At 44.5% G+C, this 27,399-nt stretch overlaps 1 protein-coding gene across 1 annotated transcript in view; it reads right to left on the reverse strand.

Annotated features, from left to right (window-relative positions):
- Nucleotides 1–27,399, reverse strand: part of pacrg (PARK2 co-regulated) — a 270,269-nt gene that overhangs the window by 129,207 nt on the left and 113,663 nt on the right. Inside the window, exons 3-4 of the mRNA XM_024135096.2 lie at nt 20,035–20,206; nt 8,371–8,520 (exon numbers count right to left, since the gene is read on the reverse strand). Coding sequence (XP_023990864.1) covers nt 8,371–8,520; nt 20,035–20,206 — 322 coding nt within the window. The remainder of the gene's footprint in view (nt 1–8,370; nt 8,521–20,034; nt 20,207–27,399) is intronic.

Genomic DNA, 27,399 nt, shown 5'->3' on the forward strand with positions numbered 1-27,399 from the left:
TAACATGATGCAGSKACCACTATGCTTGAAAATATTGAGAGTGGTACTCAATAATGTGTTGTATTGGATTTGCCCCAAACATAACACTTTGTATTCAGGACAAATTTAATTMCTTTGACACATTTTTTGTAGTACCACTTTAGTGCCTGGAATATTTTTTATTCTGTACAGGCTTCCTTCTTTTCACTCTGTTAATTAGGTTAGTATTGTGGAGTAACTACAAAGTTGTTGATCCATCCTCAGTGTTCTTCTATCACAGCCATTAAACTCTGTAACTGTTTTAAAGTCCCCATTGACCTCATGGTGAAATCCCTGAGCGGTTTCCTTCCTCTCCGACAACTGAGTTAGGAAGGACACCTGTATCTTTGTAGTGACTTGGTGTATTGATACACCATCCAAAGTGTAAATAATAACTTCACCATTCTCAAAGGGATATTCAATGTCTACTTTTAGGAGGCATTGGAAAAACTCCCTGGTCTTTGTGGTTGAACCTGTGTTTGAAATTCACTGCTCGACTGAGGGACCTTACATTTATCTGTATGTGTGGGGTACAGAGATCATGTTAAACATGATTATTGCACACGTAGTGAGTCCATGCAACTTATTATGTGACTTGTTAAGCACATTTTTACTCTTGAACTTATTTAGGCTTGRCATAAAAGTGATTGAACACTTACTGACTCCAGACATTTCAGCTTTTAAKCATTTTGAAGAAAAAAAAATCCACATTGACATTATGGGGTATTGTGCATAGGCCAGTGACAAAACAATCTCAATTTAATCCATTTTAAATTCAGGCTGTAACACAACAAAGTGTTGAAAAAGTTAAGGGGTGTCAATACTTTCTGAAGGCTGTGTAAATAACTGCTGTTCCTGAAAAGAGAGGAATTTGCTGGATGACGGACTACGCTGCTCCCTCATAAGGAATGTTTGTTGCATCCCATTAGGGATGAGATTCATCACAGCAAGCAAACAAGAGAGCCGTGCAAATTGCATCTGTGATTTTCTGCACTATCCTAAACCCCGTCATCACACACACACACACACACACACACACACACACACACACACACACACACACACACACACACACACCAACAGAGCTGATTCAGAAAACTAAGTGCTGCATCAAGTATTATAATGCATCATCTCCGCCATAATAACTCATCATTGTTAACTTCCCTTTGAAACATTACAGTGTCAGCTGCAATGGCTGCTTGCAGAAAGTCAAACATAAGCCTAAATATATTGTGTATCTGAGAATGGAGACATGCGTAAATTCCTTCTTTATATAGCATCCGGGCCACTCTCACAGCCACAGGTCAAGACCATGCACATTCCCAAGAGTGAGATAGGGTGACCTGGTAGTCAAAGGACACCTAAAGACCCCAACGGGGCTGCCCAGGGAGATGCCAGAGCCTACCTCAACCCCAACCCTAACCCAAAGCTCTGTCCTTTGAAGTGTATGGACAGGGACCGGGAGGGGGGTGGCAGAGAGGGACATGGAAACAGAGCTCTGCTGTGTTAGATAGCTGGGGGGACCACACAAAGAGGAGACTTGTGGCAGGGGGGCTGGCAGCCCTGATAAAGGGGACAGTGTGGTGAGACACTGAGAGAGGAGCCAGAGACAGAATGCTGGCGGTGGCACTCTCTCGCCTCTCGCCCACCACCACCACAGCAGCCAACAGCTGCACATGGGGGACACAAGATGTCCTTTCATGGAGCCATTGGCGTACCCTCCCCACACCCAAACGGCCCCCCCTCCCCCCTTCCCTTACCCTATCCCACCCACCGTCGCTCTGTCGAGACTCCAGCTGCGGACACTGGGCTCTGTTGTGGCCGGCTGGGGAGATGAGCGAGGGGGAAGGGGATGCTACTGCTGGAATGGGGGGGTTGGGCCCAGTAGTAGTGAGTTATGGTGTGGGAGCGTTGTGGGAAAGAGGTTACCAGTCAACCACAGACTGAAGTCTTTTGTGCCTTGTGTTCTGTAGAATCTGTGCAATGCGTTTGATTAATGTAGCTTCTATCGTGTGGARCGTTGCATTTTTGTTCAGAATGATTGAATTATGTGCGTGACAAAGCAAGCCGGAGGTGGGAAACACATTAGATAATGGATAGACTTTGATGAATCAAAAATAAAACTATGCCGCACAAAGGAAAGACTTGAATAGATGACAGTGATCTTGAAACGTCAAAGTACAAACTGCAAAGTAATAGGCTTAAGTAATGCATAGAGAGTGATTCATACATTTCCAATTCAGACCTTTGAGTATTGAGATAGTGATAGGGGTTCATGAAAAGATGACTGTACCGTTGCATCAAACTTCATAGAAGTAGCCCAGTGAGCACCTTTAAAAGGTATTTTCAACGTCCTTTCAACCAACAATAACTATTTTCAACATCTTTTCAATGTCTTGTGCTCATCGTGAGGCTTGTTAATGTGTACAGTGTTCAGTACATCAACAACAATATTCTAACGCAGTGGTCACCAACACTACATCCAGTAGGAAGCGCTACAGGCTGTGCATACAACCCATCAAGGGCTCATCACCACWTTGATAGGTTAAAGCCTGCACTTGTTTTTCTAATAGAGTGGAAGCAATATTCTGTGTTGAACTGGTAAAATCCTCATACAGTACCTGAGTGTTTGACTGCGTCCCAAATGGCACCCTATTGCCTACTGTATATAGTGCACTACTTTTGACCAGAGCCCTATTGCCCCAGGTCAAAAGTAGTGCACTATAAAGGGAATAGGGTACCATTTGGAACGCTGACTGGATTTCCTAAAACGGAGGCCTATGACAAGCGTTAATGGGTTGCCAGCAAGCCTGGAATTTCGAGGTTTTAGGGGCAAGACCATGTGGACTTCAAGAGGTGCCCAATCTGCTAGGGCACCAAGGCCATTAACCAAAATAGCCAATTAAATTCATTTGAAAACCAAAAAACACTAGCCATTCTGTTAAGAGAAACATAAGTGTATGTAAATGTAAATCAATAATTTGCCAGTCATATGTAGGTGATACAGTATCTGTGTATTGGCTAATAGCCTCACATGTCCACACCAATGCTAACGTGAGGGAGAAACCAGAAAATGTAGCCAAACTTTAAATTACATATATCTAGGCTTAATGCAAGCATTTCGCTACACCCACAATAACATCTGCTAAACACGTGTATGTGACCAATAAAATTTGAATTGATTTGAACGCCAGTAATGTTTGACAAATATAATGTAGGGCAATTCATATTAATGTCTAAAGGCTTGATTCTGTTGACATACTTGAGGTACTGTTCGTTAGGAGAGAAAGGCCAGTGCCAGTTGTGCACCGCGACATCACACACCGTGCAATCTGAGTGGAGGCAGTCAACATTTTGAAACCGTTTAACCATAATTGTCATTTCATGGGTGTAACGTGTGCGCTGAGAGTCGGAAAGCAAGTTCAGGGAGTGAGCGTTTTAATAAATAAACGCAACTAAATACAAAACAAGAAACACAAACAACGCACAGACATGACACTGGAACAGATACAATGACACCTGGGGAAYGAACCAAAGGGAGTGACATATATAGGGCAGGTAATCAAGGAGGTGATGGAGRCCAGGTGAGTGTCATTATGCGCAGATGCGCGTAACAATGGTGACAGTTGTGCACCATAACGAGCAGCCTGGTGACCTAGAGGCCGGAGAGGGAGCACAATTGACTATGGGGCATGTCTTACCTTGTTTCGAAGTAGATAAGCCAAACTTCGAACATTGGAATGTCGAAGGAATTCTTTTAAATCAAATCAAATCAAATGTTATTTGTCACATACACATGTGACCGGCGTTAGCAGAWGTTAATGCGAGTGTAGCGAAATGCTTGTGCATCTAGTTCCGACCATGCAGTAATATCTAACAAGTAATCTAACCTAACAATTTCACAACTACCTTATACACACAAGTGTAAAGGAATAAGAATATGTAGATAAAAATATATGAATGAGCGATGGCCGTGCGGCATAGGCAAGATGCAGTAGATGGTATAGAATACAGTATATACATATGAGATGAGTAATGTAGGGTATGTAAACATTATATAAAGCGGCATTGTTAAAGTGGCTAGTGATACATTTATTACATACATTTTTCATTATTAAAGTGGCTAGAGATGAGTCAGTATGTTGGCAGCAGCCACTCAATGTTAGTGATGGCTGTTTAACAGTCTGATGGCCTTGAGATAGAAGCTGTTTTTCAGTCTCTCGGTCCCCGCTTTGATGCACCTGTACTGACTTCGCCTTCTGGATGATAGCGGGGTGAACAGGCAGTGGCTCGGGTGGTTTTTGTCCTTGATGATCTTTTCCTTCCTGTGACATCGGATGGTGTAGGTGTCCTGGAGGGCAGGTAGTTTGCCCCCGGTGATGCGTTGTGCAGACCTCACTACCCTCTGGAGAGCCTTACGGTTGTGGGCGGAGCAGTTGCCGTACCATGCGGTGATACAGCCCGACAGGATGCTCTCGATTGTGCATCTGTAAAAGTTTGTGAGTGCTTTTGGTGACAAGCCGAATTTCTTCAGCCTCCTGAGGCCTCTCTTCACCACGCTGTCTGTCTGGGTGGACCAATTCAGTTTTTCCGTGATGTGTATGCCGAGGAACTTAAAACTTCCCACCTTCTCCACTACTGTCCCGTCAATGTGGATAGGGGGCTGCTCCCTCTGCTGTTTCCTGAAGTCCACGATCATCTCCTTTGTTTTGTTGACATTGAGTGTGAGGTTATTTTCCTGACACCACACTCCGAGGGCCCTCACCTCCTCCCTGTAGGCCGTCTCGTCGTTGTTGGTAATCAAGCCTACCACTGTAGTGTCGTCRGCAAACMTGATGATTGAGTTGGAGGKGTGCATGGCCACGCAGTCYTGGGTGAACAGGGAGTACAGGAGAGGGCTGAGAACGCACCCTTGTGGGGCCCCAGTGTTGAGGATCAGCGGGGTGGAGATGTTGTTACCTACCCTCACCACCTGGGGGCGGCCCGTCAGGAAGTCCAGGACCCAGTCGCACAGGGCGGGGTCGAGGCCCAGGGTCTRGAGCTTAATGACGAGTTTGGAGGGTACTATATGGGGTTAAATGCTGAGCTGTAGTCGATGAACAGCATTCTCACATAGGTATTCCTCTTGTCCAGATGGGTTAGGGCAGTGTGCACTGTGATTGCGAATGCGTCGTCTGTGGACCTATTGGGGCGGTAAGCAAATTGGAGTGGGTCTAGGGTGTCAGGTAGGGTGGAGGTGATATGATCCTTGACTAGTTTCTCAAAGCACTTCATGATGACGGAAGTGAGTGCTACGGGGCGATAGTCATTTAGCTCAGTTACCTTCACTTTCTTGGGAACAGGAACAATGGTGGCCKTCTTGAAGCATGTGGGAACAGCAGACTGGGATAAGGKTTGATTATGTCCGTAAACACACCAGCCAGCTGGTCTGCGCATGCTCTGAGGACGRGGCTGGGGATGCCGTCTGGGCCGGCAGCCTTGRGAGGGTTAACACGTTTAAATGTTTTACTCACGTTGGCTGCAGTGAAGGAGAGCCAGCAGGTTTTGGTAGCGGGCCGTGTCAGTGGCACTGTATTGTCCTCAAAGCGAGCAAAGAAGTTGTTTAGTTTGTCTGTGAGCAAGACATCATGGTCCGCGACGGGGCTGGTTTTCCTTTTGTAGTCCGTGATTGACTGTTTTATAAACACCCCTTAACTTTTTCGACATTTCGTTGTGTTACAGCCTGAATTTAAAATGGATTCAATTGAGATTTGTTGTCACTGGCCTARACAAAATGCCATTGAAACCAGTAGGCTATTTCTCTCATGTTCTATTGGTTTTCAAATAACTTTCTTTCATTGTCCAGCAGCCGTTGTCCAGCACAAATCTAGTCATATTAGCAACACATGCTACAGTAGTTGCATATTTAGATCTTCCCTCTTTCTACATTTCTAAAGGATATTTGAATCTCTGTCAAATGAAACCGCTCGCAATTGCAGTGGGCTTTTGAGAAGGGTGTTTTCCAGCTAATTGCATTTTGGACCATTTGCGTGTGAACTTTACTGCCGTGTGAACTTTACTGCTGTGTGAACTTTACTGCCGTGTGATCTTTACTGCGCTTATAATGTGAAGAAGCAATAGATCATCAACATTTTAAAGCTAAACGTTCTGATCTGTTGCATCAGTCTCATTGCTTTTAAATGTTTGTTTCATGTACAGTGGTTGTATGAATTTSAATCTATTGTCTCACAGCGGTCCCAGAGTCTGTTTCGAATATTTATTTCTGGCACATAACGACAAGCTGACCAATAGAATATAGATGCCTCGGAATTCGCTAAGAATCCTGATGTGTCTGTCTTCACTTGTACTTCGTAGCTGCGATGCCTGAGACGGACCCGATCACGTGACGGGCATTGGTAAATAAGAATTGAGATATCTGAGAGAGCCATGTGAATGAGAGGTGTCTTCGGGAACATGGCGAGTGGCAGCCGGGAGAAGGGAATTATAATTATTATATTCAGCCCAAGGGCATAATGGCCACCGTGGCCGCAAGMCATTTTTTTTATGGGGCATTACGGCCACACAAGGGGGCATCCACGACCATGGTCATCGATGCCGCCGGGAAATTCGAGGCRTGGTTGCCAGTGTGTGTACTCTGCCTCAGCACTGGCCCCCTGTTAGAGGTCAGACCCCAGCAGCCAGCCAGCGGGCTGGGCAGGGAGCAGGAGGAGCAGGGACCAGCCGAGCCAGATAGGGGGATGGGGATGGAATAATGAATGCCAGACCAGACCAGATCGAGGCAGCAGCCAACCCAGGCAGCAGGGCAGCTATCAGGCAGAGATAAACTATTCCTAGTGGGGCTCGCCAGCCCAACCGCTGCGCCCGAAATACACCCGKTCCAAAACGGTTTAGGGATTGATTTGACAGCTAATTTACAGAGGAGATTTGCATAAGGGCCCAGTGCTAATAAGACACCATTTTCTATCCTCCCTTTTGTCTTTCTTTCTATCTTTTTCTCCCCGTCTCTCCTTTTTTTCTCTCCTCCCCCGATGCTAAAATGGCAACGAGATAATGTAACCAAATTAAAGAGACAAGAGATTCAAATTGGATATTGATTAATAGACCAAAGCCCTGTGTTCAGGCCCTGTTTAAGCCCTGTGTTTAAGTGATTGATTCACAATGCCACTCTTCTTTCACATTCCACTGACGCCGGTGAATGACTGGCGTTTTGGGGATTGTCTGAGTCGAGCTGTCTGTCTGTCTCTCACCGTCCGGCTGTGAATGGGGCCGTGTCGGCGCTTTGAGGCTTGACAGCGCCACACAAAGAGCCCTGCCTATCGAATGCCAATCTGGAGACGCCGTGTGTCACGTAGGATAGGGGTGGAGGCTTGGGGATKAGAAGGATGTTGGTTGTCCTCTAGTCTAAAGCCAATACATTGATGGGAAAAGGAAAAGTGATGCATCTAGTTAGATGAAAGGGGATGAGCACGACTCAAGGTCAACCTTGATGGGATATGGGACATTCAGGGGATGTATGGACAAAAATAAGCTTTTATAGCGAATAATAGTGAGCACACAGACATGCATGCACACACACAAAAAAAAAGTCTATTAACATGTTAATAGTGGCAGCTCTCTAACATCAAGCCTTTGATTCCTGGAAATGGATGGGAGCGGGAGCTCGCCCATAAACAAATCAATATACTTTGAAYAGATTCTTCAAAGTAGCCACCCTTTGCCTTTGTTTAACACTTTTTTGGTTACTACATGATTCCATATGTGTTATATCATAGTTTTGATGTCTTCACTATTATTCTACAATGTAGAAAATAGTAAAAATAAAGAAAAACCCTCGAATGAGTGGGTGTGTCCAAACTTTTGAATGGTACTGTATATATTTACAAAAATATATGGGGGATTGGAAACGATACAGACAATTACATTGATGGAAGCTACAATCTATCTGCAATAGTAAAGCTGATCTACCCRCTAAAAAATGTAAAAATATAAATTAAAGATACCACATCCGCCATTCAAACTGTCCTTTCACCATATAGCCTAGTAAACATGAACAGTATCGCTGTGGCCATCAGTCAAAGACATAGGCTACATACTGTACTGTACATACTGTACGGACTCTGCACTTTCACTACAGTAAGCTAGCACTCACAAACATACCGTAGCATCCGTAGCACAACACCAGCAACCTCACCAAGTGGTTCAGCAATTTTGGTGACGGCGTAATGGATTAGGTAGCGTAGCTGTTGCAGGGTCGCGCGTTTAAATCCCACTCCCACTACCCCTCAAATTCACCACAATACACATACTGCCAGACACACAGTATAGGCTAGATCTATCATGTAAGTGACTCACTGTTCATGTTCTTGAAGATGTTGAGGATGGGCAGGATCTGTCTGTAGTAGGGTACCAGGGCCTCTCCCACCATTTCTCCAGACACCACCAGGTGCTGCAGCACCTTCAGCGTGGTACAGATCACTTGCCTGTTCCGCATGTTCAAGGCATCTGTGAGACAGAGAGGAAGGGCACCAAAGAAATAGAATGTTATTATTGTTATGGGTAGACTCAATATGGCCATTGACTCATACATTGATTTACATGGTTATGGGCACCATAGAAATAGAATGAGTTCATTATCATAGGTATTGGTACATTCAATATGGCCGCCGTCCACCCAGACCTATACATTGATTTGAATGGCGATGGCTCATCTAGTGATTCTATTTCTATGGAGTGCACACAGGATAGAGGTCAGGGGTTACAGGTCTGGGAGAGGGGGTTGTGTGTGTGTGTGTGTGTGCTTGTTTTCATAGAGGCTTTCCCTAGGGTGGTGTGTGATTGAGAATTAACGATTCAGACCCCCTATTGTGAACATTTAGCACATTTAGCAGAAAAGACAGAATGAGGTCACGGGGCATTCACACTACCACCACTGAAATCAATGGTTTTTGGTGCCAGCCTTTGACTTGAAATGACTGGCTGCAATCAGAGATTTCAAAAGGGCACCACAGAGACAGGAAGGAATAAGTGAGAGACAATCACGGGCAATTTGGCCGACAGCTGCACTTAACTCCATCTCCCGCTGATAGGGGGAACAGAAGAGGGAGAAGAAAGGAGACGGAAGAGAGGAAAACATCTGTGATTTGTAACTAAGGATTACTAGCTTGTGTGTGTGTGTGTGTGTGTGTGTGTGTGTGTGTGTGTGTGTGTGTGTGTGTGTGTGTGTGTACATACATGCATGCACAGTATGTCGCTGCGTGTGCATGCGCGTCTTGTGTGTGTGTGTGTGGGTGTTAGTGGGCAGATGGGTGGGAAGAGAGGTGTGTGTGGCACTTCTCAGGTGACTCCTTACATATGTTTTCTCCTTTTGAACCATCCCTTAATCTTGGACTCTAACAAACCAATAGACTTCCACAGACCCCTGCTGTTGTTGTTAATGGCTCATTACAATAAGAAGTGTTGCTTTAAAGGTCCAATGCAGCCTTTTTATCATATCAAAATCATTTCTGGTAACAATTAAATAAGTACCTTACTGTATTGTTCTCAATAAAAATGGTCAACAAGAAAAAAAATGCTTCTTAGCAAGAGCAATTTCTCAAGCAAGAATGTAGCTTTATTCCAACCTCATTAGGGATGTGCATCTTTCCTTTCAAGAGGATTTGATATGTATCTTGATACATGGGTTATGATATGATGCATGAACGATCGTTTTAGTTTGAAACGATTTGATGCATTCGTTTCGATGCGATACGATTCGATGCACTAACATTAGTTGCATGAACAAATTCATTCTCCATTCTTAAAAATCGCTTGCTGATGGAGCTCAAAAGCTGGCCTCTCTGAGCTGGATCTGTCTGAGCAACTTCTGTGTGTTAAGTGTGTGTGTGTGTGTGTGGTTGTGTGTGTGTGTGTGTGTGGTGTGTGTGGTGTGTGTGTGTGTGTGTGTGTGTGTGTGTGTGTGTGTGTGTGTGTGTGTGGTGTGGTGTGGTGTTTATGTGTGTTGTATACTTTGTATGTGTGCATGTCTATGGTGTATACTATGTAGGCACCTGATCTGAGCAATAAGGGAGACTAGGCATCTACCACCCCACTACCACTATCAGATTAGGGGGGTGTGGGGGGGCAAAGTAGACTGCTTTTTGTCCCCCCACTTTGGTTCTGAAATATACATCACCCACTAATTAACTTGTAATTGTTGCAGATTCAGTTTTTTGAGCTAGTATCAAAATGTATCGTTTACAAATMAACTATGACATAGCCAAGTGTACACTGAGTGTACAAACCTTTCCATGACATAGACTGGCACCTGTTAAATCCACTTCAATCAGTGTAGATGAAGGGGAGGAGACAGGTTAAAGAAGGATTTTTAAGTCTTGAGACAATTGAGACATGGACTGTATATGTGTGCCATTRAGAGGGTGAACGGGCAAGACAAAATATTTAAGTGRCCTTGAACGGGGTATGGTAGTAGGTGCCTGGCGCACCAGTTTGAGTGTGTTAAGAACTGCATCGCTGCTGGGTTTTTCACGCTCAATAGTTTCCTGTGTGTATCAAGAATGGTCCACCACCCAAAGGACATCCAGCCAACTTGACACAACTGTGGGAAGCATTAGAGTCAACATGGGACAGCATCCCTGTGGAACGCTTTCGACACCTTGAAGAGTCCATGCCCAGACAAATTGAGGCTGTTCTGAAGYCAAATAAGGGTGCAACTCAATATTAGGAAGGTGTTCTTAATGTTTTGTACACTCAGTGTAAAGCACATTTTTTGACCGTTTGGAAGTTTAGTGAGCTTCTTTTCTCCTCCCACTTTAGCCATGCAGTGCGCCTCGCACAAGTGATTCATCGTTATGAAAACATTAACTTTACCCTGTAAATCTAAAAATGACCATATACACCAATTGGTTAAAGCGAAACTATCCAAACTGTTGCTGATGGTGAGCCTGAACAATCCAAATGAAATCTATTGTAAGCCCCGTTCAGCAGGTATAAAGAGATGAGAGTTGTCTCCGGTAGCTTACTTTTACTCCGGTAAAATACAATTGTTGAGCAGCGCAATGATAACAACCTACCAAATGAGCCATTTTAACATTTGAATGCAGATGTGGAATATCAGGAACAGGCCGTCTAACTGGCATTGGTCAACAGGCGAACCTGGGCACAGTGTGCAGTTTGACWAGGCTACTGATATTCCCTAGGGGTGTTCGGCATGCAACAGMACTWMTAGATCAATGACTGTCAACACAGTTACATGCTTTTAGTTCGACACCGAAAGTCGACATCAGTTGTCACAAAATARGAGGTATTTTCGTAAGGTAGAAAGAAAGTAATATGATAATTGTTTGGGGGGTCCGTGATTCGTAATGTTTTAATCGATTTTCTGACTGATGCATGCTACATTTGGATCGGTTTGGGGTCCGTTTAAACATTTAAATCGGGGGCCGATGCAGATCAATGAATCGTTACATCCCTAAACCTCATATTGTGTAAATACATATAAAACACACACAAATCACGTTTTTGACTGCACTGGGCCTTTAAAGGGGCAATTTAAGTTATTCAGGAACCAACTGGTATACAGTGCATCTGMAAAGTATTCAGACCCCTTAACTTTTTCAACATTATGTTATGTTTCAGCCTTATTTTAAAATGGATGAAAAAATAAAATTCTTCATGACTCTACCCCATAATGACAAAGCAAAAACAGGTTTATATTTTATGGGCACATTTATTACAAATAAAAAAGTATTRAGACCCTTTGCTATGAGACTCGAAATTGAGCTCAGGTGCATCCTGTTTCTATTGATCATCCTTGAGATGTTTCTACAACTTGATTGGAGTCCACCTGTTGTATATTCAATTGATTGGACTTGATTTGGAAAGGSACACACCTATCTATATAAGCCATGAGATCGAAGGAATTYTCCGTAGAGCTCCAAGAAAGGATTGTGTCGAGGCACAGATCTGGGGAAGGGTACCCAAAAATGTCTGTAGCATTGAAGGTTCCCAAGAACACAGTGGCCATCATTCTTGGTCAGGGAGGTGACCAAGAACCCGACGGTCACTCTGACAGAGCTCCAGAGTCCCTCTGTGGAAATGGGAGAACCTTCCAGAAGGACAACCATCTCTGCAGCACTCCACCAATCAGACTATTATGGTAGAGTGACCAGACGGAAGCAATTCCTCAGTAAAAGGCACATGACAGCCTTYGAGTTWGCCAAAAGGCACCTAAAGACTCTCAGACAATGAGAAACAAGATTCGCTGGCCTGAWGAAACCAAGATTGAACTCTTTGTCCTGAATGCCAAGCGTCACGTCCGGACGAAACCTGGCATCATCCCTARGGTGAATTATGGTGGTGGCAGCATCATGCTGTGGGGATGTTTTTCAGTGGCAYGGACTGGGAGACTAGTCAGGATCAAAGGAAAGGCGAACAYAGCAAAGTACAGAGAGATCCTTGATGAAAACCTGCCCCAGAGTGCTCAGGACCTCAGACTGGGCAAAGATTCTCCTTCCAACAGGACAACGACCCTAAGTACACAGCCAAGAAAACTCAAGAGTGGCTTCGGGACAAGTCTCGGAATGTCCTTGAGTGGCCAGCCGGAGCCCGGACTTGAACCAGATAGACCATCTCTGGAGAGACCTGAAAATAGCTGTACAGCGACACTTCCTATCCAYCCTGACAGAGCTTGAGAGGATCTGCAGAGAAGAATGGGAGAAACTGCCCAAATACAGGTGTGTCAAGCTTGTAGCGTCATACCCAAGCTGAATCAAAGGTGTAGTCGCTGCCAAACATMGTTCAACAAAGTACTGAGTGAAGCTACTGAACACTTATTTAAATGTGATAAAAAACTGTTTTTGCTTTGTCATTATGGGGTATTGTGTGTAGATTGATGAGGGGGAAAAAACAATTGAATCCATTTTAGAATAAGGCTGTAACGTAACAAAATGTTGTAAAATTCAAGGGGTCTGAATACTTTCCAAATGCACTGTATATCATTAATTTCTAAGTCCTAAAATTGATGTAGCAACTGCAGATTGCCCATTTAAAACCAAGATAAACACAATCTAACCGTTAAAACATTTCTCTTCAAAGCCGCTGAAGCAGCTATAGGACAGTCCCAATAGCTCTTAGTCCCCTTAAGTGGATAATGTCATAAACAGAACTAAAAGGAGTTACAACTATTCATGCAAAAACAAATCTTGAATAATAAAAAGGAGAAGCTAAACTATCTGAGGGAAAACACATGTCTGACATAGAGGGCGAGAATGAATTATGTTAGCAGGCGAAGGAGGGGAGCGAAGGAGAGAGGAGGGGGGGGGGTCAGGAACCATAAAATGGGTAGTATGACAGTTAGTACACTTAGGGAGCGGCATGCGGTGTCACCTGTGGCCTGAGTGTTAAAACAGCTCATATTCAAATGCATGGCTGTCACACACACACACACGCAGACACAGCCTCCCTTCCAGCCATACTGCACTGCACCGAGACAGGCCTGACAGGTTGACATGAGAGGGGGAAAACAGCTCTGGAGAGGTGATGCACACACACACACATTCGCATGCACGCGAAAAAACACACACTTGCACGCACACACACGAAAAAACGCACACGTTCACGCACACACACGCAGGCACGCGCACGCAGGCACGCGCACACGCAGGCATGCACACAATCACAAACACGTGATATTCATGTCAAACCCACTCTCAGTCAGAGACAGAGAATGCGTAATCCACACGCACCGGTGACACACTCATACACACACCACTAACCTTCCATTACAGGGACATTGTGTCGTCAAACCCAGGGGTGTCATTTATACACATGCTCTGTGTGACAGGATGTGAACATGAAGAATGGATGGTCCTATCATCTTTCATTTCCAAGCCTTCATATTTTATACATTCCATTCAATGTGGGTGTGCATGTGTTTTTTTTGGGTGCGTTTCCGCGCATGCGTGTGTACACGTGCATGCGCGTGTACACGTGCATGCGCGTGTGACTGTGCGTGTATTAGTGTTACAGACAATGTGGTATGAGTGTATCCATTATAGGATCTTTCTCCTGTTCCTTCACACATGGGGAGAGCTATCTGCCATCACGGTAATAAGGTTGAATCTGGACTGACAGGGATTTCAAACGCACATAACAAATAATGAAATTCTAATTACCACAAGTGCAAACAATTTTCCCTAGCTGTGACATTTGGACCGTGGGACTGTTCAATTATTCATCCAGGCTCTCGCCTCTCACAAAAGGGGGAGAATCTGAGTCGGATGTATTAACGTTTGGTACAATCCGCATCACATCGGATATGAATAAAGTAATCATCTATTCAAGCCGCGTCGATTAGATATTCCGTTCCCCCAAAAATTAAGCGCAGCCTTGTATTCTCATCTCCCCCAAATGTCACAGGTGAGTGGCATTTTGAAGATTTTAGTCAATCGAGTTTGTTGTAATATAAATATACTTTTCAGATCACTGCGAAATGTTCTCTTGCCTAAGCCGGGGATCTCCTCGTAATGAAAATTGAATTTTGGTCTCGTAGAGAGAACAAATGTTACGCCAATCTGTGGAGGCTCAATGGAGACGTGGCTGAGAATTCTGTACCTTATTTAAAGAGGGTAGGAAATGCTTATGACAGCATATCAGTATAATTTTCTCATAATTTATTTCCTCCGATTGAAAAAGGTAGTGTTGGAATGACAACGTTAAAGTTTATCTGGGTTATTTTACATGAAAATCTTGGCTCAAAGTGCTAAAAAGAATCCCTCCTGTGCCATGATTGAGGCKTTTCAAGGTTTCAAAAGCAACACCTCAAAATTCACATCATAATACTCAACCTTTTCTCAATCATTCTAGCCCATTATCAACTAGATTCAGCCGTGGGCTGATTTTTTCCTGAGCGGATGGTCAGGGGGCTAAAAATATAATTACTAATAATTTGTAGAAGGGAAATTGTCCGCAAGAAGCCCAAASAAATATAATATATMAACTAAAACWGAATAATTTCATACCTTGCTTACATTTGTTTACAATCACATATATAGTGCCTTCATAAAGTATTCACACCCCTAGACTTTTCCACATTTTGTTGTGTTACAAAGTGGGATTAAAATTTATTTAATTGTKATTTTTGTCAACAATCTACACAAAATTCTCTAATGTCAAAGTGGAGGAAAATTCTAATATATCTTGATTTGATAAMTAGCCCATGAGTCAAGACATGTTTGAATCACCTTTGGCAGCAATTACAGATGTAAGTATTTCTGGGTTTCTAAGAGCTTTGCACACCTGAATTGTGCAACATTTTCCCATTATTKTTTTCAAAAATCGTCAAGCTCTGTAAAATTGATTGTTGATCATTGCTAGACAACCTTTTTCAGGTCTTGCCATAGATTTACAAGTATATTTAAGTCAAAACTTAACTCGGCCACAACATTCACTGTCTTCTTGGTAAGCAACTCCAGTGTAGATTTGGCKTTGTGTTTTAGGTTATTGTCCTGCTGAAAGGGGAATTCATCTCCCAGTTTCTGGTGGAAAGCAGACTGAACCAGGTTCTCCTCTAGGAGTTTGCCTGTGCTTAGCTCCATTCAGTAGATATTTTATCCTGAAAAACTCCTCAGTCCTTAACAATTACAAGCAAACCCATAACATGATGCAGCCACCACTATGCTTGACAGTATGGAGTCTTACTCAGTAATGTGTTGTATTGTATTTTCACCAAACATAACACTTTGCATTCAGGACAAAAAGTTAATTGCTTTGCCAATTTCTTTGTAGTGTTACTTTAGTGCCTTGTTGCAAACCGGATGCATGTTTTGGAATATTTTTATTCTGTACAGGCTTCCTTCTTTTGTCACGCCCTGACCTTTTTATTCTCTATTTTGGTTAGGTCAGGGTGTGACTAGGGTGGGTACTCTAGTTTGTATATTTCTATGTTGGCCTGGTATGGTTCCCAATCAGAGGCAGCTGTCTTTCGTTGTCTCTGATTGGGGATCATATTTAGGCAGCCTTTCCCACCTGTTGTTTGTGGGATCTTGATTTTGTATTGTTGCTTGTTAGCCCTTCAAAGCTGTATGTTTTGTTTTGTTACTCTTTATTATTTTGTTGCTGGTTCACATTAATAAAAATTATGAACGCCTTCCACGCTGCACCTTGGTCCAATCCTTCAAACAACATACGTTACATCTTTTTACTCTGTTAATTAGGTTAGTATTGTGGAGTAACTACAATGTTGTTGATCCATCCTCAGTTTTCTCCTATCACAGCCATTAAACTCTATAACTGTTTTAAAGTCACCTTTGGCCTCATTGTGAAATCCCTGAGTGATTTCCTTCCTCTCRGGCAACTCATTTAGAAAGGATGCCTGTATCTTTGTAGTGACTGGGTGTATTGATACACCATCCAAAGTGTAATTAATAACTTCACCATGCCAAAGGGATATTCAATGTCTTTATATATATATATACCAATATGTGCCCTTTTTTGCGAGGCATTGGAAAATCCCCCTGATCTTTGTGGTTGAATCTGTGTTTGAAATTCACTGCTCGACTGAGGGYCCTTACAGATAATTGTATGTGTGGGGTACAGAGATGAGGTAGTCATTCAAAAATCATGTTAAACACTATTATTGCACACAGAGTGAGTCCAGGCAACTTATTATGTGACTTGTTAAGCACATTTTTACTCCTGAACTTATTTAGGCTTGCCATAACAAAGGGATTGAATACTTATTGACTCAAGACATTTCAGCTTTAAATATTTTGTTAATTTGTAAAMAATTTGAAAAACGTAATTCTACTTTGACATTAAGGAATGTATTATGTGTAGGCCKGTGACAAGAAATCTCAATTTAATCAATTTAATCCACAATTGGCGGCAGGTAGCCTGGTTGGTAGGAGAGTTGAGCCAGTAACCGAAAGGTTGCTGGATCAAATCCCTTGAGCTGACAAAGTAAAAATCTMTCSTTCTGCCCCTGAGCAAGGCAGTTAACCCACTGTTCCACGGGTGCCGAAGACGTGGATGTCGATTAAGGCAGCCATCCACACCTCTCTGACTCAGAGGGGTTGGGTTAAATGTGTATGACACATTTCAGTTGAATGCATTGTGGTACAACTGACTAGGTATTATTTTGCTAAGAAATCTTGCGGACCAAGGTGATTTGGCCCCCCCAAGTTTGGGAAACCCTTTTGGGGATCCCTGTTCTAGCCTAATGTAGCCTCTGTGACAGGTGGGTGCAAGGAGGCGAGCGCACACTCCACATTGACCTGAGTTCAGTTTCAGAGTAAAGGTCTATGACGACTGCACAGCCCATTGCGTATTCTCATCGGGTGACCCGAAGTCATGACTCATGATCATCAAAATTCAGAGTCCAACAACGTGATTTAGCCAGTCGCAAGATAACAGCCCGCCGGCACCAGCCAGATGGAGGCTTCTATATTAACGTCAGTCAGAGAYAACTTTCTGCCTTTCAGATTGCAGCCTGCACTTATTTTTCCCTCCTTCCTTGGAGTTCTATTGAAAAGTAATTAATCTGCAACACAGACATGGGCCGGCGGGTTTGACGCACGGCACACCAAAATGGGCCTGATTTTAATAAACCAAGAAGCTAATAACAAGCAGGCCATTTAAAATTCCATTATCACAGCTAGATGTGCGTTTTCATAAGGAGTGGTTCACCTTTGGGTCTTAGGAATTTGTAGCTACTATATGAGGGAGTCAGTATGCATGAGTGGACATAGTGGGCTACGTGGACTTGGGGTATGAGTGTGTGTGTGTGTGTGTGTGTGTGTGTGTGTGTGTTGTGTGTGTGTGTGTGTGTGTGGTGTGTGTGTGTGTGTGTGTGTGTGTGTGTGTGTGAGCAGCGTATGAGAGGGTACAGATCTAGGCAGTATAGGCTAGTACCACATGGACAAATTTTTGAAAACGAGGAATCAAAGCAATAATCGTTCGGTCAAAAACACAATGTCAGCTGTCTTTTTATTTATAAACACATTAATACATTTTGAGTTGTCGGAGTCTAAAAAATCATATATCGATATGCAGCGATTTGGTTTTAGAGTGTTGTGAAACAGCTGAACGCATGACCAGACAGCAATCAGACTTTCTCAAATGAAATCAATTGGTAAATTAAACAAACTATGTGAATAAATTTGAAAAAATGGGAATTCTAGTGTAAATCAAGTAAACAACAAAAAGTCACACACAGAAAAACCAAACACATGTACCACAAACACACACCGCTGTGTCTTGGTGTTATGATGTGCACTGGGCATGCCTGCTCGTCCTCTGTTGCGACTCAGTAAGCAGTGTGTGTGTGTGAGTGTGTGTGTACTCTATGCCAGGGTCAACCCTGTCAGCATGTCTTCATGTCTCCAGCGGCCCTGCTCATGTTGGTCGTTCCACCCCTCTGCCTCAGCAGGCGCTGAAACACTGGCACACAACACACACAACACACAACACACCACAACACACACACACAACCACACACACACACAGACACACACACAACAAGAGAAATCCTTAGAGTTCCAACACAACACACACACTACACAACGGCCAACTGCTCAAACTCACTTATTGGGCGCCGCTTAAAATCTCCCACTTTGAAACTGACACTTAGTTGGCTCCAGTGCAAAACAAACCCTCTCAGTGTGTGGAAAGTTAGCGTATGTTTGTGTGTGTATGTGAGAGAGTGAGAGCATGCGAGCATACTGAATCATACATCATATACTTTTCTACATATAACAACTTAGAAGCCTGTGTGTTCGTAATTTCATCCCTGTCTAAATGTTGAAGCTATTCTTGCTAGTCCCRGCTCACCCCTGGACGTGACCAACTAGCCTGCGGCCTGCCAACTGTGCGTGTGATTTCAGGACAAACCTGCAATGAACACGAGGGGAGACAGAGTGCTGGTTTCAAGCGCAGGGCGCAGCGGGTGTTTATTGCAAAGGACCACAGGAGGAGGCAGGTAGCTCYGTCCAGGGGCAGGCAGAAGGTCATACACAGGGGGTCCAAAAGGGCAACAGTACAGACAGGGAAAAGGCTAGTAACGTAGTCCGGAAGGTCAGGCAATAGGTAGATAACAGGAAATCCGATAGGCTAAAGTACAGGCAGGGAATAGGCAAAAGGCGTCGTTAGTGAGGCAGGAAAAAACTATCATCCACGGGAGGATTAAATCACGGGAAAAACAGAGCTCCGAAAGACGTGTGTCACAAAACAAACAATACCTCACAGTGATGGGGTGCAAAGAACTGAAGTAAATAGTGTGTGATAATGACATGCAGGTGTGTGAACAGGTGGTTAGAATTCAGGTGATTGGCATCTGGAGAGTGAGCTGRGTTTAGGGGATCTAGGTGTTTGAGAGTGTGAGCTGGAAAGTGGGCTGGAAAGTGAGCTGCGTTCAGGGGATCTGCCTGTTTGAGGGTGTGAGTTGGAAGCAGACGTTACCAAACCAATGAGGTGCTGTCCTGCCGGAGGCAAAGCACATTTAAATGTAGCGTGTCCCCATATTCATGGGAGCTTAGCAACCTTGCCTTATGACTGGGTCTCATCCACTAACAGCAAAACAAGAACAGTTAGCCCTGCTCTCTAATAATAATAGGTCTGGAAGATGCAAGGGGCCATATGTGAGCTTTTCACTGAGGTCCTCACTGTGTGGATGGCAACAACTAGTGGCTGAAGAATAGGGCATTGGGGATTTATCCATTGTCAAGCCATGTCATTCTGGCTTGTGGTTACTGGCCACACGTTAGTAAATGATCTCTTTATAATCGTGTTATAGGAGATTTGGCCTAGATTTGCTGTGAGAGGGTTGTGGTTGTATGAAAGAGTCGTGTTTATGGTCTGATAATGTTGTGACACTGTTCCTGTGATGTTTCTGTCATGTTTGGGGCCACTCACTCTTGACAAGGATGATGATAAGTGTTGTGGTTGCGTTAACAGTAGTATTTGTGCTGTAATAACGTTATGGCAGTGTTTTATGTGACATTTCAATAACGTTTAGCCACTCACTTTTGATGGGGATGATGAGTTGGGGGATGACGGGCAGGATCTTGGTGCCCCTGTGCTCGAGCATGTCGTGGACCCCCTGGCGGGCGAAGAACTCATAGGGGTGCACCGTCTCACACAGCCCGTCGAAGAACAAAGGGAGGTAGTGGTGGTAGTCGAGCTTCTCGATCTCCACCTGAGGCACACGCACACGCACACACATTTCCATCAACCAGATGGCTTTGCAACAGCTAAGCATTCCTGGAAACATGTTCATTCCTGGAAATGTTTGAAACGGCTCTGCACACACAACTACACGGTCACCAGGGACTGAATGTGAGTGAACCAACGCAAGGGGATCTCCCCTAGTTCATCCTCTACGTTGTAATAGAACACAGTCGTGGTCTTTCCTCATCTTATGCCCTTTCGTTTTGTTTGTCCTTGGACTCACACAATATCCAGGGCCAAGCCTTCTAACCGAGCCTGGCTTTAGAAGGTGTTTATAATACCAGCCACAGCTGAAGACAGCTGTTGGGGAGATCGTGACACCCCTACATGTGGTATCCTGTGGGCCGACACATTAATAACACCTGTCTGTAACGCTGTTTAAYCCTATACTCCCCAAAACAGCTACACCAGCCTACACACATAAAAARATTCCTTCAGCTACTGAACCTGTGTGGATTACATGCTTTGATATTGGGTATGTTACAATGTATTGAAGTAGGCTTAGCAGCAGAATGACTTGTGTTGTGATGAATTCGCACCAAACTTGACAAGAAAGGCCAGGTGACAAGGGCACCCCTAGCTACCCTTTCACACACTTTCCCTTTGTGTGTGCGAGTCTGTGTGTGTGTGTCTGTCTGTCTGTCTGTCCGTCTCTGTGTCTGTGTGTTTAACGTGTGTGCGTGCGTGTGTACGGGCGCCCGCGACCATGTGCGTGTGTTTGTGTGTGTGTTTGAAGCACATGTGTGTCCACAGAAGGTCTGGTTACAGTAGATTGTATGAACTCCAGAGCACTGTGGTGGCTCTGTTGTTGGCCGAGGGGTAAGGGGGGGATCCTGTTTCATGTAATGAAAGCCAATCCTGTGTAGAGTAGAGGCAAACACCCCACAGACCTGGAGCAGCCAGGGGTCTTAAAGGACAGCTGAGCCACATCGTCCCAATCCCTGCTACACCCCACTGGGTCACGCTGCCGCCGAAATGTCACCACCACGTGGACCACGGTTGCTTTGATGTCCCCGGCTCTCGCAGAGCCCCCACTTTAGAGGTGCGACTTCAAAGTGGGCAGACCCCCTGACACGAGTCGCGTGGGTAAACAGAGAGAGAGAGAGAGAGAGAGAGAGAGCAAATGGTGTGTTAGCAGAGAGACCGATAGGGCTGATTGCTTTGAGGCAATTTGTTGGCTAACCTTGACCTTTTCCAGCTTGGTCAAGATCATCATTGTGAGTCAGCTAGGCGGGCAGGGAGACAAGAACAAAAGCAAATATGCGCCGGGAGAGAGTGGGGGGAGAGATGACACTGTGGCAGGAAGAGTCACATAAGACCAGAGAAAACACTTCAAGCAGAGATACAGAGTGGCCATATAGGCTGCAGCAGACAATGTCATAGTCAGTGGATTAGAAAATGGTCCGATATCTGATATTTGTTTTTAAAAGTGTATAAAAAATTTCTATTTTTAAGCTGAAATCCACTTACGGTGAAACAGCGCCACTGTTCGCCCCCAGCGCATTTGTTATTGTTTTTCTTTTGTTGATGAAATGGAGGAGAGGAGCATTCAGAATGGCGAGGAGAGGAAAAAAAATACAGTACACTGTTCGTCTATTGCGCATGCAATGACTTTCAATGATGTCCGGTGAAAAGAAAACAGTGTTAGCTGTTTTAAGTACCTTCTTTGTTGTTATAATATCGTAAAAGGATGTATACTTGTGTTTGACGCGTTACGGGTGTTCGGGTGTTCGATCCCAGTGGTGGACACATCTTATCCCTTACCTTAACCATTCTGAATGAGTGCTTAAACGTAATGTTTTAACATGGTTATAACATGTCAAAAACCTTAACCCTTATTAACCTTCTGAATTTGATGTTTGAAACAACTTAAAAAATGTGATGTTGGCAGAAACGTGGATAAACGTCTAATTCTGCAGTGAGACTGTTAGAGCTTGTTGGCAGTTTCCCCAAGTATGGATTCCAGCTTTAAATATGAACCTTTATAGGCAACTGGTGGCCTCAATATGAAATTAAAAAACATGAGCTGGTGCACACCCAGAAAAAATTGTTTGGGTGGAGGTGCTGACTAACGGCGAAACTATAAACTATCAAAATAAAGAAAGTCGAACACTCCATGTGTAAACTCCCAGCAATTTATTAGGTAAATACCCATTCAATTGCTGGGAGTTTATACATGGAGTGTGCGACTTTCTTCATTTTGATAGTTTATGGCCTCAATATGAAAAACATATTAAGATAATCTATCTATGGCATACAAGTCAAGGGGATTTAGAATTATAGCTGTGTGAAGCCTTTTCTGAGATCTGTGATAAGGGCCTAATCAAAATCGCATCAAAATGCAGAGGCAGACAACAGCTCAGAGTGGAGTAGTGATGGGTAAAGATCCCATAGGAGAACACAGGAAGCAGTGGAGAATTACACACAGACACACACGCATGCACACACACAAATCCCCCCGACCCGACCCCACCCCACACACAAAACACACACACGTACGGAGCCTTTGGCTGACCGGTAACGCTCAAATTCACTCTTATCGATTGGCCGTTCAGGTTTGTTTGTCTTTAGGTGCCTCCAGGTTTCCCWACGGAGGGCCTTTATCGATGAGACGGGACAGCAAGAGACGTTGTTGAGCAGCAATTAGCCGGGCCGCGACAAAGAGAGGCCCACACATCTCCTCTGGTCAGTGTGGAGAGAGGCAGAGACACGGCAGCTGAGCAGTTAGCAAAGGCTTACTCATTAAAACCCTTGACTGAGTCTGCGTCTAAAATAGCACCCTATTCACCATGTAGGCTAGTCTAATGTGTTACTTTTGACCAGGCCCCAGGGCACTATGTAGGGAACAGGGTGCCATTTCGGGACAAACCCCGAGTCTCTGGGGCCTTCAGCCCATAGAAATAGAATTCATAGAACGTGTTATACCCTGTAAGTCAATGGGTGGGTGATGGAAGTCTATTTCTATGCTCTAGGCTGGATTGGCAGCATGCATAGGCTAACTATGGGCRAGCGTACCAAGTACACAGGGGAGAGTGGGGTGTGTGTGTCTWTTTGTGTGCATGTGTTGGGTAGCCGGGTGCATAGAGTGTGGTGTGGGTCCCAGCTCAGCCTGTTTCTGTGGTAATCAGCCAGGTCGTTCAAGATTGATGTGGAAATTGGACMTCTATCTTGAAGACATGGGGAAATGCCTTCAAAACCGGCCACTAGTGGCAACAGTGAGCACTATTACCATTAAATAGGCTTGGGTTTTGCTAGGGCGTTGTGGACGGGGGTGGTAGATGGGCATAATTCCATAACAAATGACTCTGGATCAGAAGGTTACGCTCTCGATCACAGTCGTGGACACTGTTGTTTTTTATTTGGGGTGTTAACCTTATCCCAGACCTTAACCCTTATCTGAACCATTTGGAATGAGTACCTAAACTTAACCCTTAACCTTGAAAAATGTTTTTATGTAACGATACAGAGCAGCAGGAGCAGCAAAAACACTTTGAAATTGGATTTTTGGAGCCACTTCTAAATTTAAAGTTTGAAGAACGTGGTTAAACATCTAATTCTGTGAGAGCTTGTTGGTGATCATTTCTGTTGGCCACTTCAGAGCAATGAGGAGGACACTGACCAAGGTGTGTGTGTGTGTGTGTGTGTGTGTGTGTGTGTGTATTGAACTTCGAGAGTTTCAGTATAAAGCAGAATTACATGCATTCAATTGCATTACCTACTTAATATCAAATATTTCATTTCTGCAGTTGATCATAAACTAGTGAGTTGTTCGCTCTCTGCGCTTTCTCTATGCCCGATGGCTGTTTTCCTCGTCTCCTCACTCTGCTGCCGCCCGCCTCCGCCACATTGTTCTCAACACCATTTTTTAAATCAATACTGTTTTCTAAGAGATCTGACTTTTTTTCGGGTACGGGCTCATTTATTTCTGTGATGTCAGGCTGTCCTGGCTCAGGCTTCAGCTCACCGGTCTTGGGTCGAACCGGGTTTGAATTGTCAGGCCCGATAAACTCTAATGTGAGACAGGGCCTTCGTGTATGTGTACCTAGCAGCTTATGCCTTGGCAGACGTTTGTTGTTACGATACTGTGCATGTGTATAAAACTGTATGCATGTTTAGAAGAGAGAGACAGGGAGACAGGGGATGAAAGAGAGAGGTCTATTGTTTCACATGTGTGTCTGTGCTGTGAATGAACCTACTTGAGGCATTTTGTTGATTCTTTGGCAAGGCTTGAAAAGCGATATGAGAGAGAAAGAGAGGAAGAGAGAGAGAGAGAGACAACACACCACACACACACCACACACACACACACACCACACACACACACACACACACACACACACACACACACACACCACACACACACACACACACACACACAGAGTGCACTACCATGCAAAGTTTCCGCCTCTGCCTCTATAAGCTTTCTCATCATCCTGCTAACGGTAGCAGGATTTGTGCAGTAACAGGAACAGGGTCTAATGGTGACAGCCTTCATTTACAAAGGCTAATGATTAGTAACCATAATAGCAAAGTATGTCCTGAAAAGGCCTATGGGACCACTGTGTACACATCAAAACAATTCAGTGTGTGTGTGCGCGTGTCAATGGGTGTATTTCCTCCTGAGAATAGGCCACCCTCTTGAATGTTTGGATGCATGCCTGTCTAAATATGTGTACAGGGTCTATTTGGGAGCAGAGAGTACAGTACATATGTGGGTGTGTGTTCAGTTGGATTACAGGATTACAGCTGGTTCATGGTGACTACAGTAGTTGATGAATGGGTTCTTCTCAGTGTCGGTGAGGTCCCAATCTAAATGAGACCTACATGAAGCCCAGTGCTTTCCTCTTGGGCAGGACGGAGCAAAGGCCGGCCCGGGGGCCGTATGCTCAGATCACATAAAGAATTTGCGATAGTAAATTTTGAAAAACGTATTTGTTATTCAAATTAAAAGCCCAATGAATACTCTCCTTTGTGTAATGATTTAACTCCCACCGCATGTGGGACATTTTATTTGAAGGCACGTATAAATAAGAACTGCACGAGGACAGACTATCAGGAATCAAGGTAAGACCCAAGATGCAGACACATCGAATGACAATATTTCAACAGGGGCAGGCAATAGACAGGTCAAGGCAGGCAGGGGTCAGGAAAACCAGAGGTGGAGCAACTGTATCGGACGCAGGCAGGCTCAGGGTCAGGGCAGGCAGAGTGGTCAGGCAGACGGGCTCAGAGTCAGGACAGGCAAGGGTCAAAACCAGGAGTACGAGAAAAAAGGAGAGACTGGGAAAAGCAGGAGCTGAGAACAAAAACGGAGACAGGAGAAAAGGGCTGTGAGAAATAGGTTTGACTCTGGACACATGAAAGGTGGAGTGATACGAAGGGTACGGGCAACAGAAGACGAACAGCAGAGGGGCTAATAATCTTTGGCGATGGGAAATGAAACGATAAACCGGGGGGAGAGTTTGCCGGATTCCACCCGGAGGGGCAGATCCCGGGTGGCATAGACATACCTTCTGCCCAGGACAATACCGGGAGCCGGGGTCTGATGGCAATCTGCTTGTTGTCGATCCTGGAGGTTGGTCTTGAGAAGGCCGACCGGGCTCTCTTCCAGGTACGATGACAAGCGGCGGACAAACATCTGGGCAGAAGGTACACGACCTCTTCCTCCTGCTTGGGGAAGAGCGGGGGCTGATACCCCAGAGAACACTCAAACTGAGATAGAACCCGTGCAGAGCAGGAAGGGTGTTGCGGGTGTACTCGACCCACACCAGCTGCTGGCTCCAGGAGGTAGGGTTGGCGGAGACCAGACAGCGCAGAGTAGTCTCAAGAACCTGGTTGCTCTTTCCGATTGGCCATTGGACTGGGAGTGGAACCCTGAGGACAGGCTGGCCGACGACCCAATGAGGGCACAGAACACCTTCCAGAACCGGGACGAGAAACTGAGGCACCCGGTCGGAGACCATGTCCACGGGAGTTCATGGATCCGGAAGACGTGCTGCAAGATCAACTAGCTGAGCTGAACCCAGATCAGAAAATGATTTTCCTGCATTGGGTTATTCATCAAGAGGTGCTCTGTAAATGTGTTCTGAAAATGAACCATGTTGTGGAACAGTCACTAAAGTGTAAACTTCATAAGAGCAACATCTTTACACCACAGACAGTTTCTCATTGTGGAAGAGACAGAGTCGGGTTATGCAGATCTCCCCAACCACACAAACGTGAGATGGCTGAGTTTGGGGAAGATGCTTTAAAGGGTGTGGACCTGAAGTTGGAGATTGCTGAGTTTTTGCAAATGAAAGGAAAATATGTGGATTTCCCTTAACTGCAAGGTATTGAATGGTGGCTGATTTTGCCTTCACTGTGGCCCTCATGAATGAACTATATCCAAACTACAAAGGAAGGGTCTTTTTGTACATCAGATGTACAGCCTTGTCAAAGCCTTCAAGGGAAAATGACTCCTCCTGACCCGCCAAGTAGAAGCCAACAATCTCACCCACCTTCCGACACTACTAGTCTGTTCCCTATCAGATGACCAGCGGGAGAAGTAATACATCGCTGCTGTGTGCTTTGAACGGTGAGTTTTCTCATCGTTTTGAGGATTTCAAAGTGTTGGAAAATGACATGCTGTTTGGTTTCCTCCACCTTCAATGTGGATAACGCTCCCACTGACCTGCAACTTGAGCTTATCGATCTTCAGTCTGATGCTGTTATTGGAGAACTATTCAAAACAATGTCACTGGCGAGGTTTATGCATCTCTCGATGAACAAAACTTTTCCAAAGATTAGAGTCATGCTCAGAAGATGTTTGTACTGTTTGCGTCAACCTATGTATGTGAACAGACATTTTCAGTGATGAAATATAACAAGTCAAGCACAAATCATCTCTTAAGGCCGCAGGATGTGATTTACAGTAGAATATATCTGTCACACAGTCATACACATGATGTATAATCCTGTAATATGATTCTGGCCTGCGATAGCAAAAATATATTCTAATGTGGCCCTCCTTGGGAAAATAATTGCCCAGGCCTGCTCTAGGGAGATGGCCTGGCCACACACACACACACCACACACACACACACACACACAACACCACACACACACACACCACACACACACACACACACACACACACACACACACACACACACACACACACAC

Source organism: Salvelinus sp. IW2-2015, unplaced genomic scaffold, assembly GCF_002910315.2.
Source record: "Salvelinus sp. IW2-2015 unplaced genomic scaffold, ASM291031v2 Un_scaffold83, whole genome shotgun sequence".
Classification (NCBI taxonomy): domain Eukaryota; kingdom Metazoa; phylum Chordata; class Actinopteri; order Salmoniformes; family Salmonidae; genus Salvelinus; species Salvelinus sp. IW2-2015.